The sequence below is a fragment of the Brienomyrus brachyistius genome, chromosome 9, assembly GCF_023856365.1.
Source record: "Brienomyrus brachyistius isolate T26 chromosome 9, BBRACH_0.4, whole genome shotgun sequence".
In the NCBI taxonomy this organism is placed as follows: Eukaryota; Metazoa; Chordata; class Actinopteri; order Osteoglossiformes; family Mormyridae; genus Brienomyrus; species Brienomyrus brachyistius.
Window position 1 is genome coordinate 8,021,421 of NC_064541.1, and position 18,037 is coordinate 8,039,457.

Consider the following 18,037-nt stretch of genomic DNA (forward strand, 5'->3'; position numbering starts at 1 on the left):
TTCAGACCATACCACTCCATAAAAAGGGGGAATGGGACACAGGGAGTAGTGTTTTTTGTGAATAAGAATAGAGCCCCCCCCCCCCCGGGTAAGCCGCTATCTGGAAGCCTTGCTGGTGTTCCTCAGATTTTATATTATGCAGCTTTTTAGTGGTTAGAACTGGGGTGGTGTGTGTGTGGGTGGGGGTGTGGCAGGATAGGGATGGTGTGTGTGCGTGTGTGTGGGGGGGGCGTGGCAGGATAGGAGTGGTGTGTGTGCGTGTGTGTGTGTGGGGGGGGCGTGGCAGGATAGGAGTGGTGTGTGGGGGGCGTGGCAGGATAGGGGTGGTATGTGTGGGGGGGCGTGGCAGGTTAGGGGTGGTATGTGTGGGGGGGCATGGCAGGATAGGGGTGATGTGTGGGGGGACGTGGCAGGATAGGGGTGGTGTGTGGGGGGGGCATGGCAGGATAGGGGTGGTATGTGTGGGGGGGCGTGGCAGGATAGGGGTGATGTGTGGGGGGGCGTGGCAGGATAGGGGTGATGTGTGGGGGGACGTGGCAGGATAGGGGTGGTGTGTGGGGGGGGCGTGGCAGGATAGGGGTGGTATGTGTGGGGGGGCGTGGCAGGATAGGGGTGGTGTGTGTGGGGGGGCGTGGCAGGATAGGGGTGGTGTGTGGGGGGGGCGTGGCAGGATAGGGGTGGTATGTGTGGGGGGGCGTGGCAGGATAGGGGTGGTATGTGTGGGGGGGCGTGGCAGGATAGGGGTGGTATGTGTGGGGGGGCGTGGCAGGATAGGGGTGGTATGTGTGGGGGGGCGTGGCAGGATAGGGGTGGTATGTGTGGGGGGACGTGGCAGGATAGGGGTGGTGTGTGGGGGGGGCGTGGCAGGATAGGGGTGATGTGTGGGGGGACGTGGCAGGATAGGGGTGATGTGTGGGGGGACGTGGCAGGATAGGGGTGGTGTGTGGGGGGGGCGTGGCAGGATAGGGGTGGTGTGTGGGGGGGGGCGTGGCAGGATAGGGGTGATGTGTGGGGGGACGTGGCAGGATAGGGGTGATGTGTGGGGGGGGCGTGGCAGGATAGGGGTGGTATGTGTGGGGGGGCGTGGCAGGATAGGGGTGGTATGTGTGGGGGGGCGTGGCAGGATAGGGGTGATGTGTGGAGAGGTGGCTGTGTGTTGGTTGTTACATTTGAGGATAGAATTGCAGAGGACAATGAAACACACATATGTGATTGGCTTGTTCACAGAAAGTGCTCATTCTTCAAAGACAGGGATCACAGTGTTTTGTGCCAGAGGACTTCTCAGCACTCGCTCCAGTAAAAACAAGAAACAATGAAAAGCTGCTGGTCAGACTGGGCGGCAGGTGACGGGATAGAAGGGAAAATGGTGCCGGCAGCCATCAGGAACGCTGCCATCGCATCCAGACGAAAGTGCATCACCTGAACAGAAAGCCTAAGCAAGTTCAAGCCAATGAAAAGCTGCGAGATATAACATTTGGGTAACACCAGCAAGGCTTCCAGATATTGGCTTACTCAGTGGGGGCTTTATCTGGGAGAAGGGTTGGGGGCAGGGGCCTCACAAAGCACCCCCCCCCCACCCCCAATCCGGCTTCAACAGTAATCACACTACACAGCAAAGGGCGAGAGACGAGTCACTGCTAATTGGCAGATTTTCTTTCCCGGGGATTTATGCTTCTGCTGCCTCCAATCACACGGGGGCTGTTGGGGCAACAGTCTCTTTAGAAAGCATTCAACAGACTGGCAGTTCCTCATAATCACCGCTCTTTGATGTGTTAGTTATGCTAATCCGGCCGAGGATACAGTGAAAGATATCAATGAAAGTGCGCTAAATTTGAAGTCGAGACTTTGACGTAAATTGGCAGTTGAGGTGAATGGTTTTGGAAGTGGGATGCCGTTAATGCCATGGCAACCACTGGGGACCGTTAGCATGAAGCAAGTGACGTTCTGAGGGGGCTGCTGTCAAACGCTGACCCTGGAGGGTCCCCACTTCCCAGACGAGTCATTGAGGGAAAGAGGAAAAAAAAACATGCGATGTTTGCACGGTTCCATTAAAGCAGCCTGGAGAAAAGAAGGAAGCTAAGTTCTTTCAGCCTGTTTGTGGTCTCCAAATGGCCTCTATACAGGTTATATATGCACGGTTATTAAACAGACAGGGATGATAATGAACACAGGAGGTGAGGAGCCATAAAGGAGAAAGAAAGGCCTTTTATCACGCAATTTTTCCTCTGGAATGATGATGACAGGAGGGAAGTTCTCCAAGCCAGTGTTGTCTAGTCGTTTTTGGGGACAGTGCAGTCACACTACACTCGATCGCCACCCGCACCGCACATATCGACATGTGGATAACGGTCGAAAGTGTTTCAGTGCTAACAGGTAGCGACGCAGCATAACCCACAGTGACATGGAGAGGTCGAGAACGGGGGGGGGGGGGTGGTGGGGGTTGAAGCCCTATTGTAGGCGTGTGAGGCAGACATCGCCCCACCGGCAACAGCCGTTGAGCAGGCCGACCGCATTAGCATGACAAAGCCGCGTAGTCGAACGTAGGCTGACAAAGCCACGGCAGGATAAAAGTGCTGTGTGTTTCACACACGCTCCTGCGGGCGGGGGCTCGTGAACTTCCCCATAATGCCACAATGCATCTGTGAACTTGACATCTGCATTCAACCAAGAGTGCGCATAAACAACACATAAATCTTCTCTGGGAAAAAAAAAGTTCAAATAGCAGAGCAAGTTATTTTAATCAATTGGACCATGATAATTAAGCTACACATCCTACTATATGCTACACATTTATCAGGAATTCTCTTAAAATGCTGCTATTGCTTTGTATTACTTTAAAGTTTCTTGTCATTGAGCACTTTCCCACCATTCACCAAGGTAACGACGTTATTCTCAGTCTTTTTATTGGACTTTACACTTAAGCTTTGTCTGTCTATCTCTCCATTACGTTTATCTGCTGTTGTATAACGTGTGTTTATCTTATGTCTGTTCGTAAATAGACCCAGGATAACAGCAATTCTGTTTAGCTGTGCACTCCTTGTCGCATAGTCTGAATGACAATAAAGTTCAGTACAGTTCAGCTCGATTTAGCTTAGCTTAAGTACCAGTGTATCATTAACTGATTATAAATGAACAGAAACATTTATTTTTCTATTTCTAGGTGACGATAAAGACGTTTATGATATTAAGCAGAAATTTTAAATCCTCTTTGTGAATAGTCACAAACACAAACATCCTCTGTTCCTGCAAGGTCTGAACGTGTTATTAAATAAAGATGGCAGCGTCTTCTCTGCATGTGGTGTTGATCTACTTAAAGGGCCAGCACCAGTGTGTAACACGCTTCACTTAACAATATAAGGCACATTATAATTAAGGAAACTACAGATGAATAAGGATTTAGGTTTGACAATCCAGCCATCTGTCCACCAGTAAAGTAAGCTGCATGCTTCTCCTGTGAGGCAGCGTCATGGCCTGGGAAGTCACCCTAATTGAGACACAGGTGTCCTTTAGAAGAGCTGAAATACAAGACTCAATTAGTCCTCCTCTTTGTACGACAGCTAACCCGCACCCCCCTCCAACCCCCCCCCCCCCCCAAAGCATAGATTTTACATGTCTACACGTTCTTCCATCTGTGACGCGACGCTAGCATTTTTCCAACGTGACCTTTCCCTTGGACGAGGACAGCGGTGCAGACAGGAAGCAGGCGTTCAGCGATATTACAGCCAGTGATTCGTCGCTCTCCGATGGCGGTTTAACGCCCTTTCAGCGTGCTCTCTCATGTGTGTAGGCCGCCCTGATCGCCAGGCTCCCTGCATGCCCGCCGCACAAAAGAATCTGCCCCCCCCATTCCAGAGGAGCCTCCCCCAGGCTGTGTGTGTGTGTTTGTGTGTGTGTGTGGGGGGGGGATTTCCATCCATGATATCCCACTGCAGTCTCTCACTTTCTTTTATTCTCTCTCTCCCTCTCTGTGGTGACTTCCACTCTTGTCACAGCTCTCCTTTATGCATCTATCCCGTTGCTTTGTGCCTCACACACGTTTCTTCTCTTCCTCCTCTTCGTCTTCTCACTTTCACCGTTCTCCGTCCTCTAATTTCCTTCCCGAAGCATCTAGCACTCCGTTGCTCTAACCGTTCATTCCTCCCGCCTGGTTTACTTTCCCTTTTTCTCCCCCTTCCTGCCTCTTCTTCCCTCCTTCTGCCGCTCACTCGCTCCCTCTCAGTAAGATCCAGAGGCAGGGTTCACCGCTGCAGGAGCGGCCGCTTTGGCCCCAGAAAGCCGACGGCTCAGGATGATTCACACTGAGCAGCAGAGACGGTGGCTTATGTAAAAGAGGCCGGTCTGATGCATTGCCATTGTCATGGGTCCCTCTGGCTTTTTCTCATGACATACAAAGGATCCCGGCCCACATAATTACTGACCTACAATGAGATGTATTACAGGGCTTGGAGCTGATTCACACAGTCATAGGCTTATACATTATGTGTTGTCATGGGAACAATTGGAAAAGAGTTCCATCAATCTGAATCTGTCCGAAATTAACCAGATGAGGTGCTTTGGCTGATTAGCCAATTATTCAGTTGCTGATGGCATAACTGCAGTCTTTGTGTGATCAGGGACCCTGAAGTGGCAGAAACAAGGTACCAGAAATTGTGCCATCTTTGAATTTGCTGAAAAGGTCGATCGCCCCCCACTCTCGTCGTCTGAACGTCTGCAGTTGAGGAATAGCAAGCCAACATCCAGCTTACCAGTGAGGGAGCGGCTAGAGGGGTTCTGAGGAATTAACGGAGACTGAAGCGATTATGCTGAAGCTGCTCTATTCATCGCCTTTTCATGCCTTAAGGCCCTTACTATCGTAACTATAAAGAAAACTTAATTAATGAACTAAATAATTTAATTCACTGTGCAGTCCACAATCCTCACCCACATTACAATTACAATTATGTAAGCATCAGTCCCGCTATGACTGAGACCAAACTTTAAATATATCAAATTAATAACAATTAACAACTTTCACTACTAAGGTCTCTCCACAGGTGATCTGAGAATTGTTGGTCCCTCGCCATGAATAAGGGGAACTCACAATAATTCCGACACCCACATCCTGTTAGGTATGTTAGTTTAGTGCAAAATTCTGAGAAAACCGGGGAGAAGAATATTTGTTTTCTACCAGTGTGTATTTTCACATTACAGTCAGCAGAAGAAAAGGTCTAGAGATCTTGTACAGCCTTTCATCAACAGAATGGCCAGAGAAATGCAAGTCTAGATGGAGGTGAAGAGCAGCTGACTGACCAGCATTGGGTCCACAGGAGGAAGCTTTCTCTCCATGTCCTTTAGCCAGTGCCGCAGACTCCGGATCTGAACTCTGAACTCAGCTTGCCATTGGCTCCACTCCCCTACATTGCTCCTGGATCAGGTGGGTGGGGATGGGGGGGGGTGTGTTATAGGGAATTCACACACAAAAATTTATTTGTATCTCTAACTCAAACTGCTTCTAACTCCTCTTAAAGGCTCCCAAATCATGTATAAATACTAAAGATCTGTTCCATTGTTGCTGTAAACTCTCAGCATAGACATTGCAAACCCATTACAATAGACACTCAGTGGCCTGTCTATTAGAAAGACCTGCTTGTTAGTGCAAACAGTCTGTTCATTCAAACAAGCAAATCAAGTGGCTGCAACTGAATACAGACAAACAAGGGTCAAGGGGTTTTGTTACTGTTTGGCTAAGCATTAAAATGGCAAAAATGTGTGATCTTAGCAATTTTGCTTAGTGGTGTTGCTGCTCGTGCCAGAAATGCATCTCACACATAAGCACCTTGCTGGGATTTTCACACGCTACAGTTTCTAGAGTTCAGAGAGTGGCGCAATAAGTAAAAAACATCTACTCAGCAGCAGTTCTGTGGCTGTAAACGCTTTGTTAATAAGTGCAAGGTCAGCAGTGAAAAGCTACAAAAGCACAAGTAACAGCTCTGTGCAGTAATGGTTTGCAGAAAGGCTTCTCTGAACATGCATCTTGTCTGTCCTTGAAGAGGTTCTGAAGGAAAAAGTGGGACCTACTGGCTAGGTGTACACAATAAATGTAATTAAAAATATACTAAATAAGTAATAAGGAAGTACTGCCCATCAGGAAGTATTGCCCATTAGGAAGTGCTGCCAATTAAGAAGTATTGCCTATCAGGTAGTATTGCCCATCAGGAAGTACTGCCCATCAGGAAGCATTGCCCATTAGGAAGTACTGCCCATCAGGAAGTATTGCCCATTAGGAAGTATTGCCCATCAGGAAATATTGCCCATTAGGAAGTACTGCCCATCAGGAAGTATTGCCCATTAGGAAATATTGCCCATAAGGAAGTATTGCCCATTAGGAAGTACTGCTCAGTGTAGCTGGTCATCCTTTCCCAAAAATAGAAATGGCAGAAAGAAGCAGCTTGACTCATTTTACAGCAGAACTTTGCTCCATTTGGCACATAGGGCATGTTTCAGTGTACTTTGGATCTCAGTTACCAGTTCTGGTCTTCTTTCGGTTTAGATACGCCTAGCATCTTTCCATCACCCTAAATGGAAGAGAGAGAAAAAATAGAATTAAATGGCAGTAATAATCTATAAACCTCCTTATACATCCATCCATAAAGCCCCTTTTTCAGGTAAAGGCCACAGTTAAATTATGTTACACCTATTATGGAAAAAAAAAAGGTGCGACAACATACAAAAGTGGCTCGTACATCTATTTTATGATTACAATCTGAGTTGATTTTCTAGCTGTTAAACCCACCGCTAATCCGCAGACAAAACTTTAGTGCTGAGAGTGATGACTGCAATAGTCTAGTTTGGGAATTTGTCAGATTCAACATGAGTAAGTAATACCTTTGTGTAAAATATCTGCCTGGTACCGGAACTGCAGCACTGTAATGACTAACAGAATCGCTTAATCGTTTTTGGACACCAAGTCACTTTAGCGATTGTTATAAAGTGATTTCCTGGACTTCCTAAAGCAAGCAGAAGAGATTTGCAGCAGGATAATTAAGCAGTGTGGATTTGAAACCTGAAGGCTGCTGGTTTGACTCACAAAAGGTGCCTGAAGGACAGGTACCCAGCCCATTTGATCTCCAGGCAATCCATGAAGGAGGAGGAGGAGGAGGAGGAAGTCTCTCCAGCATTTAGTGCCAGTCACAAAGGGCATCAGTACCTGCTTGATTTAGTATCCAGCAAAGCAATGAAATATCAGGTGATTTCCTCACTTTGACCTGACCACCCAGTCCTGGTGGGACGTTCAGGGTTTCTCCTGCTTTTCACAAACATGCATGTCTTTCATTAAAGTATTTACTAAAGAAAGATGAAAGGAATGAGTTTCAGAAGCCAGTGGGTGGGAATCTCCTCCACTGCCGGTCACTGATCGATTGAAACATCTGTTAATGCCATTACTAGTGACTGCTTTCCTGGTTTAATTAGTTACTGAGGTTGGTGAACTGGAAGGGACTGAGACCCCAGAAGAGGAATGAGGATTTCTGAACTATATATAATCAGTCTGTTACTGACATGCTGGAACCTATATGAGCTGAGCCTTAGGGGTTGAATAGCTCCATCGTGTGCTACAGTGATATTTTAACAGGGACGTCTACACTTTTTATATCAACTGTACATAGCGTTGTATAATGTCATCTATTATTATATTATAATATATATACTGTATATTATAAATTATACAGGGTCATTCTTCAACAAAAGAGGCCATTTTCTATACCTTTTTAAAAACACTTCTTATATTGTCCTATTGACAATATATGATTCAAAGAAAAATAAAATGTGCCCCCTAATGGCAAACGGACATATTGCACCCTGGAAAATGTGACTAGGCTATTAAAATGACATTAGCATTAGCATACACATACTGAACAACATAATTACATAATTTAAAAAAACATTCGCAATTACTTTTGTTTTGCTAATAATATTTTCAAATTGTAGTGTAAATGAGTAGTAAAAAAGGTGTAAATGTTATGCAGTGGTACCTTGGAACTCAAACTTAATTCATTCCAGAAGGCTGGTTGAGTTGTGATTTGGTCGAGTTCGAAGTCAAATTTCCCCATAAGAAATAATGTAAATGAATTTAATTCATTCCAAATCTCTAGATGATTGCCTATTTAAACTTATCTACCTAGCTAATGCTAAAAAAGCATTATCAATCAATATAAAACTACACATACAAAAGTAATAAACATGAAATAAATGACAATCACCCTCCAAAGACACACGCACCACCTTCAGGTCTCCCTATAATTTCCTTTTTAAGTTCTTCAGTTACTTTCACCACATTCCTCTTTGGTTTGCTGCTATCACTGCTCGCGTTCCTAGGGGGCATGATTACTGTATCACTAAATGTGCTGTAGATAAAGCACAAAAACGCTTTCACGCGTCGACCTCGGTCGAGAGGCGCCGTGAGACTGAGAGCGATTCATAGGCATCGGCATCCCAGTGGGTCCGTTCGCCTTTGTTTCAGTCCGTCAGAGACGCGTCCCGATCTGTACAGGTTTTGGCAGGTCTCACTTGTTTTGTTGTGTTCCGAGTTTATGGATGAATTGCGGTTAGATTTTTCTCGACCGACCTGTTCAAGGTCCAGATTGCTAGAGTTGAACACATCTTGGCCCACAGAAGTTTTAGCAGGAATGGTCGAATTCCAAGATTTTGGTTGAGGTGCAAGTAGAAAAAAATTCAGCAGCCCCATTCGATGTCCGAGTTGGTCGAGTTAAAAGGCGTTCGAGTTCCAAGGTTCTGCTGTACTTTAAATTGTGTTTTCCTTTCTGCGCCCCTCCCTCTGATAATGATCAGAGTACAAGTAAATCTGTTTTGTAAGACGTTTATTTACATTAAAATATAGTGTTATCCTCAAAACGTACATCTTTATCATGCCTTGCAACGCAAACTTTCTTTCATTGGCAAAACCAGTCAGTTTGATACAATATTTGTCTCTAACCTTTAAACTACATTTAAACTACAGAACTGAACTGCTGAGAATACGTATTTGCTCATCTTTGTGTTGTATCTGTGTCTCTGGGTTAGTACAGCATGCAGAACAACAAAAATACAGATATATATATCAAAAAAAGATGGAAAATAAAACATGATTTACAGTCAAGTACTTTCAAAGAACAACAGAACACAGATGGCAAAATAAGAGGTGCAGAGGAAATGAATCAGTGAAACTGCAGGTAAAGCCTGGCATCATTAGAAATGAATACACACCAAAAATATTTCTGCGAAATTAACTGTTCTGACGTGTACGGTTTGAATAAACACAGAATGAAAAATTACTGTCTCAATAAACTTTACTACATCATGTAATGTTTGACAACCCCTTTTCCTAACTTGTTTTTATGTTCAGTCAGGAAAATTTTAGAGACTGAAATGTGTTATCGACACTGAGTTATATTTTAGCAGATCTTCCCCTTGTACTTGTTTTATAATGTGTTTGTGGTGGGGAGCAGCTAGCCACAAATGCTGTAAACCTCAATTAGCACCTTGACTTCGTTATTCATACGTTATGTAGCAAAAAATGAAAACATAAGGCACTTCAACAATGCTGGCTGGTACTGGACTGGAGATTACTTTCTGAAGTTAAGCCTATATAAAGGTTTCTTTTGATTGGTGGGTGAAGGGAGCGCAGCAGCCAATGGTTTCAGGATGACCTCAGAGCATCAGCAACATTGGCTCTCCATGTGTGGGAGATGAGGTGAAGGTATAAGGGCACTGGAGGGTGATCTACAAACAGAAATGAATGACATGAACAGAACTGATACAAAATAAATGAAAATGTGGGGAAGGACTGAGTGTAACGTAAGGATTTAGGGAATAAACTTATGAGTCATTTAATTAAATTTATTCATCTCTGCTTTTACACGGAAACAGTTTTTCATACACACACACATGCACACACATACACACAATATCAAACTGTTACCTGGATATCTTGACAAGAAGACCTTTGGGTTTTTCTGCAAAGATATTGATCAGTTCCAGCTGCTTGCACACCCATGCCTCCACCTTTGTGCCCAATGCTGATCTATTAAAAAGAAAAATTGCACAACATTTAATAACCAACCAATCACTGTAAGGGCGAAACGGCACGCAGTCCCATCAACTAATACAGTAGCTAATCCTGGCTGTGATCCATGGAAGAAAATGCATTTTTCAGGGTTTTATTAGTAATGTAATATTTATTAAATCATTAATAGAATACTAAAGTCACTTCAGTGTTCAAAACATTATTATATAATATATGAATATTATTGATACTTATAAACAATATTTCAAACAAAATAGGGAACAAATAGGTACCTGCATTTGTATTTTTGTAAATGGCAAATAAAAGTGCATTAACATTCAGTTAATCAAATTTAAGGATTCCCTATGAAAACATCCACGCACCAATCCATAGGGGACTCTCCAGCACAGGTGCCGGTAATCATGGGGACGTAAGAAATGCTGAAATTTACCATAGGACTAACCAAAGCTTGTGAACTATTCTCAAGGGCTAATGCAAGTGAATCGGGATGAAAGAGAAGCAGGACAAACTGAAGAAAGACTGAAGAAAAATATGGAGGAGAGAACAGGACAGGGTACAGAGTGAACAGGCTGACATGGGCTGGAGTCACTTACGAAGACTTATGCATAACTGTCAGTGTTGGTGCATGTAGGTATTAGAAGTTTCACTCTCGGTGGAGTCAGGAGTCTTCTGAGGTCATCTCAAAATCTTCAGCTGATACCATTTAGGATTTCTTGACACACAAGTTTTTGAGGGTGGATAGGGTGGACCAAGCCAGTAAAAATAATAGTTTGGGTCAAAAATATTTGCTGGAGTTTTCCGTTAATCTGAGGTGTCTTGGTGGTGCCAGGGGTCTGTGGTGAGTATTAATGCAGATACTTTGAGCCGGGAAATGATTATACTGATCTATGCAATGCAGGCTGGTTGAACAAATCAAAAGACTTCCCATGGTGGCATCTTGATGCATTTTTATTCCAGTGATAAAATTTGTTATCTTTATTCTGCTCTGCAGACAGCAAGCTCATCATTTGCTATGTTTTGCTGGAAAGTTTTCACCCTATAAAATATCTCTGATCAAATATCTATACATGTACAGAGTATAAAGCCATATATATTTTTTTAATTCGGGTAAAGAGCATCACTTTAAATTCTGGGTCAGCATGTCCGATAAACACATCTCAAACTAAAACCAGAAGACAACATGAAAAAATACATTTGTTTTTATATACGTCTGTCAGAATTCTATCAGATATAACTTTTTGGGAAATTCCTTATATGTAGTGTTAATCATAATATACAACACGAAATAGTGTTACTTAACACCAAAAAAGTGTTAAACTGAGCAATTCAAAACATATTAAATGAGTTCAAGAACCTTACAAATATGCACTTTGTTGCACAAATAAACAGAATCACAGAAATTAGATTTATCTCAGAATATAAAATAAGCCCTAAAAGAATCATTCTGAATATACACTGCATTAAGTGAGATCTTTATATATAACTATATCCAGCATTAATGCAATATGATTTAATGCAACCACATGCAGAGCAGAATATTTTTCCTATAAATTATGAAGCTGACAAGTGCATTGGAAGCATTGTTGCAAAGATTTGTTGTTCCTCAAATTGGCAAGGCCTTGTTGATGATAACTAATGCAATGGCTTGGCTTAGTATCGGCGGCTGTAGGATGAAGAGCTGAAGGAGGAGGACGAGAAGTTCATGGTGAAACCAGAGCCAGTAGCATCAAAGCTTCCTCGTCTTGAGCCTTGTCTAGACCCAGTTCTTGATCCACTCCGGGAACCCACAGCTGACCCAGCACCACTGGCATTGTAGGGGCTGTAGAGGCCTTTGCTGGACTGCGAGCATGCCTCCAGAAGACGCAAACCCGATCCCTCTTCAACCATGCTTCTGTCCATGGCATCTTTGTAGGAAATCTTCAGTTTGGTTTTGGGACAGGTCAGGTATTTGTTATAGCCGCTCACATCTCGCAGCTTCTGGGCAGTACGTGTATCCAAAGTACCCTTTCTGATAGCTTCATCTAGTGAGACTCTGACAGACACATCAGGTTCAATTAATCCTCCAGTAAGGTACTGGACCTCAAGGAAACGCTGGCCAGCTTCATAATAAAGCCATCCTTTTTTCAAGGCCTGAGCAGCAGACATTTTAGTCTTGGTTCTAGGATCTTCAAATCCATTGAAAGCTTTCTGAGCCAGGTTGAGGCGATCAACCATTATCTTATCAACAAGGTTTTTGCTCACTGCATCAGCAACAGAGAATGTCTCCCCCGTGGTGGGATCAATGATACCACCAGTACATGCTTGGGCTTCCAGTAGTCTTTGACCAGAGATGTTGTCTAAAATGTTTCGATGCATAGCTTCAGTTACGGACACCTTCTCTAAAGTGTCTGTATCCAGGATTCCAGCCACTGGGCCTGTTACCTCAGTTGGATCATTCCATACTGTTGTTGGGGTCTTGATGGATGGGAGTGGACTCATGGGATAGGAAGAAGTGGATCCAAATGAGGATGAACGGGATCGGAATCCACTCATGGTACCAGACAACATATCAGCAAATTCTGTGATGGAAAGAGTGCCAGAACGATACTGATCCATAGCAGACTGATCAATGAGGCCTCTTGAAATAGCGTCATCTATGTCATACTGTCGTCCAGATCTTCTGTCAATGATCATGGATTTCACAGTCCCATCAGAGGTGGTAGTGGTGATTTCCTCCCATTCACATTCCTGCTCAGCAAGTTCCAGGTAGGTCTGATGGTCAATAAGTCCATTGCGGTATGCCTCATATACAGACATCTCTTTGCCAGATTCGGGGTCCACAATGACTACTCTGCGTTTGCGAACAGAAGACTTGGATGATGTCTTTCTCTCTCGCTTCTTGTCCTTCAGAAGCAGGAGAACGAGGCCTGTATCTGGGTCTGTAATGCACCTCTCCATCAGCCCTAAGTAGGTGAGGTTCTCCTCAGTATTTGGGTCAAAGAATCCCTTGGTGTCATCAGATGGATCAGAGAGAATTTCATTCATCTCTTCATCAAAAAGGCCACGGTTGTAGGCCACCTCTACTGGAAGTCGATGACTTTCCTCTGGATCAATGATGCCGCCAGTGGCAATCTGAGCTTCCAGAAGGCGAATTCCATGGTCTTTCAAAATGAGACCTTTTTTCATAGCCTGGAATAAAGAGATAGTCTTTCCAGTATATGGGTCTCTGTAACCTGTGACAGCACGCTCAGCGGAGAGAAGTTTGTCTCTGAACTCTGGTCCCACAATTCCCATCCTGACAGCTTCATTTACAGTCAGCTTTAGGTTCTTTATTGGGTCAATGACATATCCTGTGGCTGCCTGAGCTTCCAGCAGTTCAAAAGCGGTTCCAGGCCTGATCAAATTCTTTTTCATTGCTTGATAAACAGACAGACGTTCCTTTGTAGATTCGATAAATACACCAGAAATACAACTTGTGCCTTCAAGATATTTCTGGAGCCCCTTGCTGACCTCCTCAATTGTAACAAGGCCTTCATTTAGTTCTGTGACTGTCTTTTGGTCAATGATCTGGGAGCGTATCAATTCTTCTATAGTAATCTGCTTCCTAAGACCCTTGAACAGTAATCTTCTGTCTGCCAGTGACAGCATTCGCAATCCACTGCCCTTGTCAATTTTGCACCTCTTAAGCAGTTGGGCATACGATAGTTTCTCATCTGTGACAGGGTCAGTATAACCCTTAACATCTCCTGAAAGCTTTTCATTGACTTCTTTATTAATGTATCCACGCTGCATGGCAACATCAGTGGGAAGGTGGAAGTAGAATTCTGGATCCACGAGGCCACCTGTGGCTGCCTGTGCTTCCAGCAGTTTTAGGGCATATTCTTCAGGAAGCAGGTCTTTCTTCATTGCTTGGAACAGAGAGATAATTTTACCACTGTAAGGATCCTTATAACCAGTGACAGCTCTCTCAGCAGAGAGAAGTTTGTCATGGAGCTCTGGACCCACAACACCTTTGCGGACAGCCTCGTCAACAGTTAACATTTCATTCCTGACTGGATCAATCATAAACCCTGTTGCTGCTTGAGCTTCCAGAAGACTAATAGCAATTTCAGGTTTCATTAGTCCTCTCTTCATAGCCTGATAAATACTGATTCGGTTGGAGGCATCAGACAACACCCCAGCAATGCTACCAGTGCCAAAAAGATACTGTTTCACTGTCTGCATTTCCATGACTTCTCGAATGGTTATTTTCTCTTGCTTCAGCAGATTGTAAGTTTCCAAGTCAATAATGTGAGCATTATATAGTTCCTCAATTGTAACTCTTCGTCTGATTACGTCGCAAGATGCAGTATGCCCACCCCTGATGATTTCCCTTTGCTCAATTATTTCTATAATTATGATGATCATTCGTTCCTTTGTGATTTTTCCAGACCGATATTCTTCAAGGAGTTTAAGTCTTTCTTCTTCAGGGAGCATATCTGAGTTCATGATATCCCACAGAGACATTGACTGTCCAGAATGACCTCCAAGTGGGATATCTATTTTAGTGTCAGCTAAATCCTTCTGAGTTTGTTCCTCAGTGTACAGGTAAGTCTTCTCCACCACTGTGGGGGACTCTGGTTTTGAAAGGCGTAACAAGCAGAATCCTGTTTTAGGATCTCTCGTGCACTTCTCCTTTAGCTGTTTGTAAGTGACACTTTCTTCTGTGTTGGGGTCAGAGAATGCTTTGGTGTCATTTGTTGGCTCGGACAGAATCGTAAACATTGGTTTGCTGAGATAGCCACGCTCATAGGCTACCTCCATAGGCACCCTGTGACTATTGACAGGGTCAATGATTCCTCCAGTAGCAATCTGAGCTTCGAGAAGAGGCACAGCATGCTCCTTCAAGATGAAGTCTTTCTGCATAGCTTGGAAGAGGGAGATCTTGTTACCTGTGTAGGGGTCATTGTAGCCAGTTACGGCTTTTTCAGCTGAAAGAAGTTTTTCATGAAGCTCAGGGCCAACGATGCCTGCCTTTACGGCCTCATCCACAGTCAGCAGCTGGTTTGTGATTGGATCCACAATGAATCCGGTAGCTGCTTGCGCTTCAAGAAGTACGAGGCCTGTGTTGTGTCTTAGTAATTTCTTCTTCATTGCTTGGTAAATGCTCATCTTCTCTTTGGTTGGTTCGATGTAAATGCCAGCAATGCAGTCAGTGCCTTGCAAATAACTTTTAACTTTGTCAAGTTCAGCAACATCTTTCGGGCTAGTTTTGCCTTGTTGCAGCTTTTCAAATGTAGTTTTATCAATTATCTGGGAGTCAAGCAACGATCTAGCTGGGACAGAACCTCTGAGTCCCTTGAAAGTGACCTCTTCATTTTTCTTTGTTTCCTTCTCATCGATGATGGTGATGACAATCTTAATGATTTTTTCAATTGTCACCTTGCCAGATTTGTATTGCCTGATCAGCTCAAGTCTCTGTTCCTCAGTTAGATACTCAGAGTTGATTAGCTCCCAGATAGTTACTTTCCTTCCCTTGAATGGTCCAGATGACATTTCTATGCTTGCCTGGTTGAAAGCCTCTTTAGTTTGTACATCTGTGTACGTCTGAAAGTCTTTTGCATTGATGGCTTTCTCAGACAGAGGCAGAAGCTGAAGACCAGTCACCTTGTCAGTGATGCACCTTTCCTGGAGCTGTAAGTATGTGACATTTTCCTGGGTGTTGGGGTCAAAAAAGCCCTTTGTGTCATCAGTTGGGTTACTCAGAATCTGGTTTATTTCATCATCAAAATATCCCCGCTTGCAGGCAACATCGTGTGGGATTCGATAGCTTTTTACCGGGTCAATGATGCCACCAGTGGCCAGCTGAGCTTCCAGCAAACGAATGCCTTGATCCCTGATAATGAGTTCCTTCTTCATAGCTTCAAATAAAGAAACAGTTTTTCCTGTGTAGGGATCTTTGTAGCCAGTGACAGCTCTCTCTGCAGACCGCAACTTTTCATGTAGCTCAGGGCCAACAAGACCCTCTTTTACAGCTTCATCAACAGTCAACTTTTGATTTTTCACTGGGTCAATGATAAACCCAGTTCCAGCTTGTGCCTCCAAAAGATTTAAAGCTGGGCCTGGACTCAGAATATCTTTTTTCATAGCTTGATAGAATGGCATCTTCTCCTTTGTTGACTCAATGATCACTCCGGCTATACCGTTAGTACCTTTCAGGGCTTTCTTTACTGGCTCCAGCTCAGACACTTCTTTAACTGACTTATTGCCCTTGTGAAGTTTGTTGTACAAGTCTTTGTCAATGATCTTGCAATCCAGAAGTTCAGTAGCAGGAACAGGCCCCCTGAGTCCATCAAATTCAATTTCTTTCTTTTTCTCTTTGTCTTCTACCACAGTAATAACAATTTTGATGATTTTTTCCACAGTGATTTTCCCTGTCCTGTACTGTCGGATTAGATCTTTCCTTTGATCCTCAGTGAAATACTCGGAGTTGATGATTTCCCAAATGGTGATGTTCTTTCCCTTGAACCTTCCAAATGGAACTGATACAGTGGTCTTGCTGAAGACATCTTTTGTTTCCTCATCAGTGTATGTTCTATCGCTTAAAGCAGCCTTCTCTGTAATGGGTAGTAGTAACAGGCCAGTTTCTGGGTCTCCTGTGCACCTTTCCAAAAGCTGTAAGTACGTCAGATTTTCCTTAGTGTTTGGATCAAAGAACCCTTTTGTGTCATCTGTAGGATCTAACAGAATTTTGTTCAGCTGTGCATCAAATTGTCCTTGCTTGTAGGCTGTCTCGGTAGGCACACGATGGCTATGAACTGGGTCAATGATTCCACCAGTAGCTAATTGAGCTTCAAGCAGTCTAATGCCATGGTTTTCCACAATCAAACCTTTTTTCATGGCTTCAAAGAGGGAGATTTTTCCACCAGTATATGGGTCCTTGTAACCAGTGACTGCTCGTTCAGCGGAGAGCATATTATTATGCAGTTCAGGCCCAATTAGTCCCTCCTTTACAGCTTCATTGACAGTAAGCTGCTTATTCTTGACTGGGTCAATCATATACCCAGAGGCTGCCTGAGCTTCCAGAAGTACCAGTGCAGTGCCAGGAGTGATTTTCTTCTCTTTCATAGCTTGATAGATGCTCATCTTTTGGTTAGGTTTGACTAAGACGCCTCCAATGCAGTTGGTACCTCTAAGGTACATCTTCAGGGTTTCATCCTGGCTGAGCTCCTGCACAGTAATTTTTCCCTTATTTAACTTATCAAAGTCCTTTTTGCTCAGCAAGCCAATGTCATATAGTCTGCTTGCAGGGACCTTCTCCCGGATCCCATCAAATGCCAACGGTGAGACTCCATTCCTGTCCACATCATCCCTGCCACTTTGGCCATTGAAAATCTCCTTTGATGTTCCCACTGATGTTGCAAAAACCAGTTCTGCTTCGGGGACTACTTCTGTTTGGATTTCAATCTCCCTCGTATGTGCTGTTGCTGGTTTCTGAGCAACCTGAAGCTTTTTCAGTTTTTCACGGAGGTTCTTGTTCTCGTCAGCCAGCAGCTTCTCCTGCTCTAACCGCTTCTTTTCAAGCTCCTTCATCTCCTTCTGCTTATTGCGCATTTCTTCTTCTGCATCCGTTTGCTTCTTGAGGGCAGCATCCAAGTTCTTCTGAAGGTTCCTCTTCTCCTCCTCCATCGCTTTTCTTTGATGCTCTTGTTCATCCTTGAGGGTTCTTGCTTTTTTAACTTCTTCTTCAAACTGTTTTTCTAGCCTCTTCTTCTCCTCTTCGATAAGTTTCTCTTTTTGGAGCAACATCTCCTTCTCTGTTGTGAAAGTCTTCTGAAGGATTATCATCTCATGTTCAATTTGTTCCTGCTGAGCATTAGCCGTCTGTAGAAAAAAGGAAAAAATAATTCTTTAATTAATGCATAACTATGGCAAAATACCCGTTAATATGGGTGGTAAGAAGTGGACCAGTTAGTGGCTAATGAGCATTAAATCAATAAAGAACATAATTTATTTTAT

General features: G+C 43.9%; 2 protein-coding genes across 22 annotated transcripts in view; both read right to left on the reverse strand.

Annotated features, from left to right (window-relative positions):
* macf1b (microtubule actin crosslinking factor 1b) overlaps positions 1-5,404 on the reverse strand; it is a 38,714-nt gene extending 33,310 nt beyond the window's left edge. The window contains exon 1 of the mRNA XM_049024749.1: positions 5,290-5,404. The gene's annotated coding sequence lies outside the window, so the exon portion shown is untranslated. The remainder of the gene's footprint in view (positions 1-5,289) is intronic.
* Positions 5,405-10,676: 5,272 nt separating this feature from the next.
* Positions 10,677-18,037, reverse strand: part of LOC125748508 (plectin-like) — a 137,190-nt gene continuing 129,829 nt past the window's right edge. For all 21 annotated transcript variants that reach the window (XM_049024729.1, XM_049024732.1, XM_049024731.1 and 18 more), the window contains one exon: positions 10,677-17,902. In XM_049024729.1, coding sequence (XP_048880686.1) covers positions 11,711-17,902 — 6,192 coding nt within the window. In that variant the 3' untranslated portion in view covers positions 10,677-11,710. The remainder of the gene's footprint in view (positions 17,903-18,037) is intronic.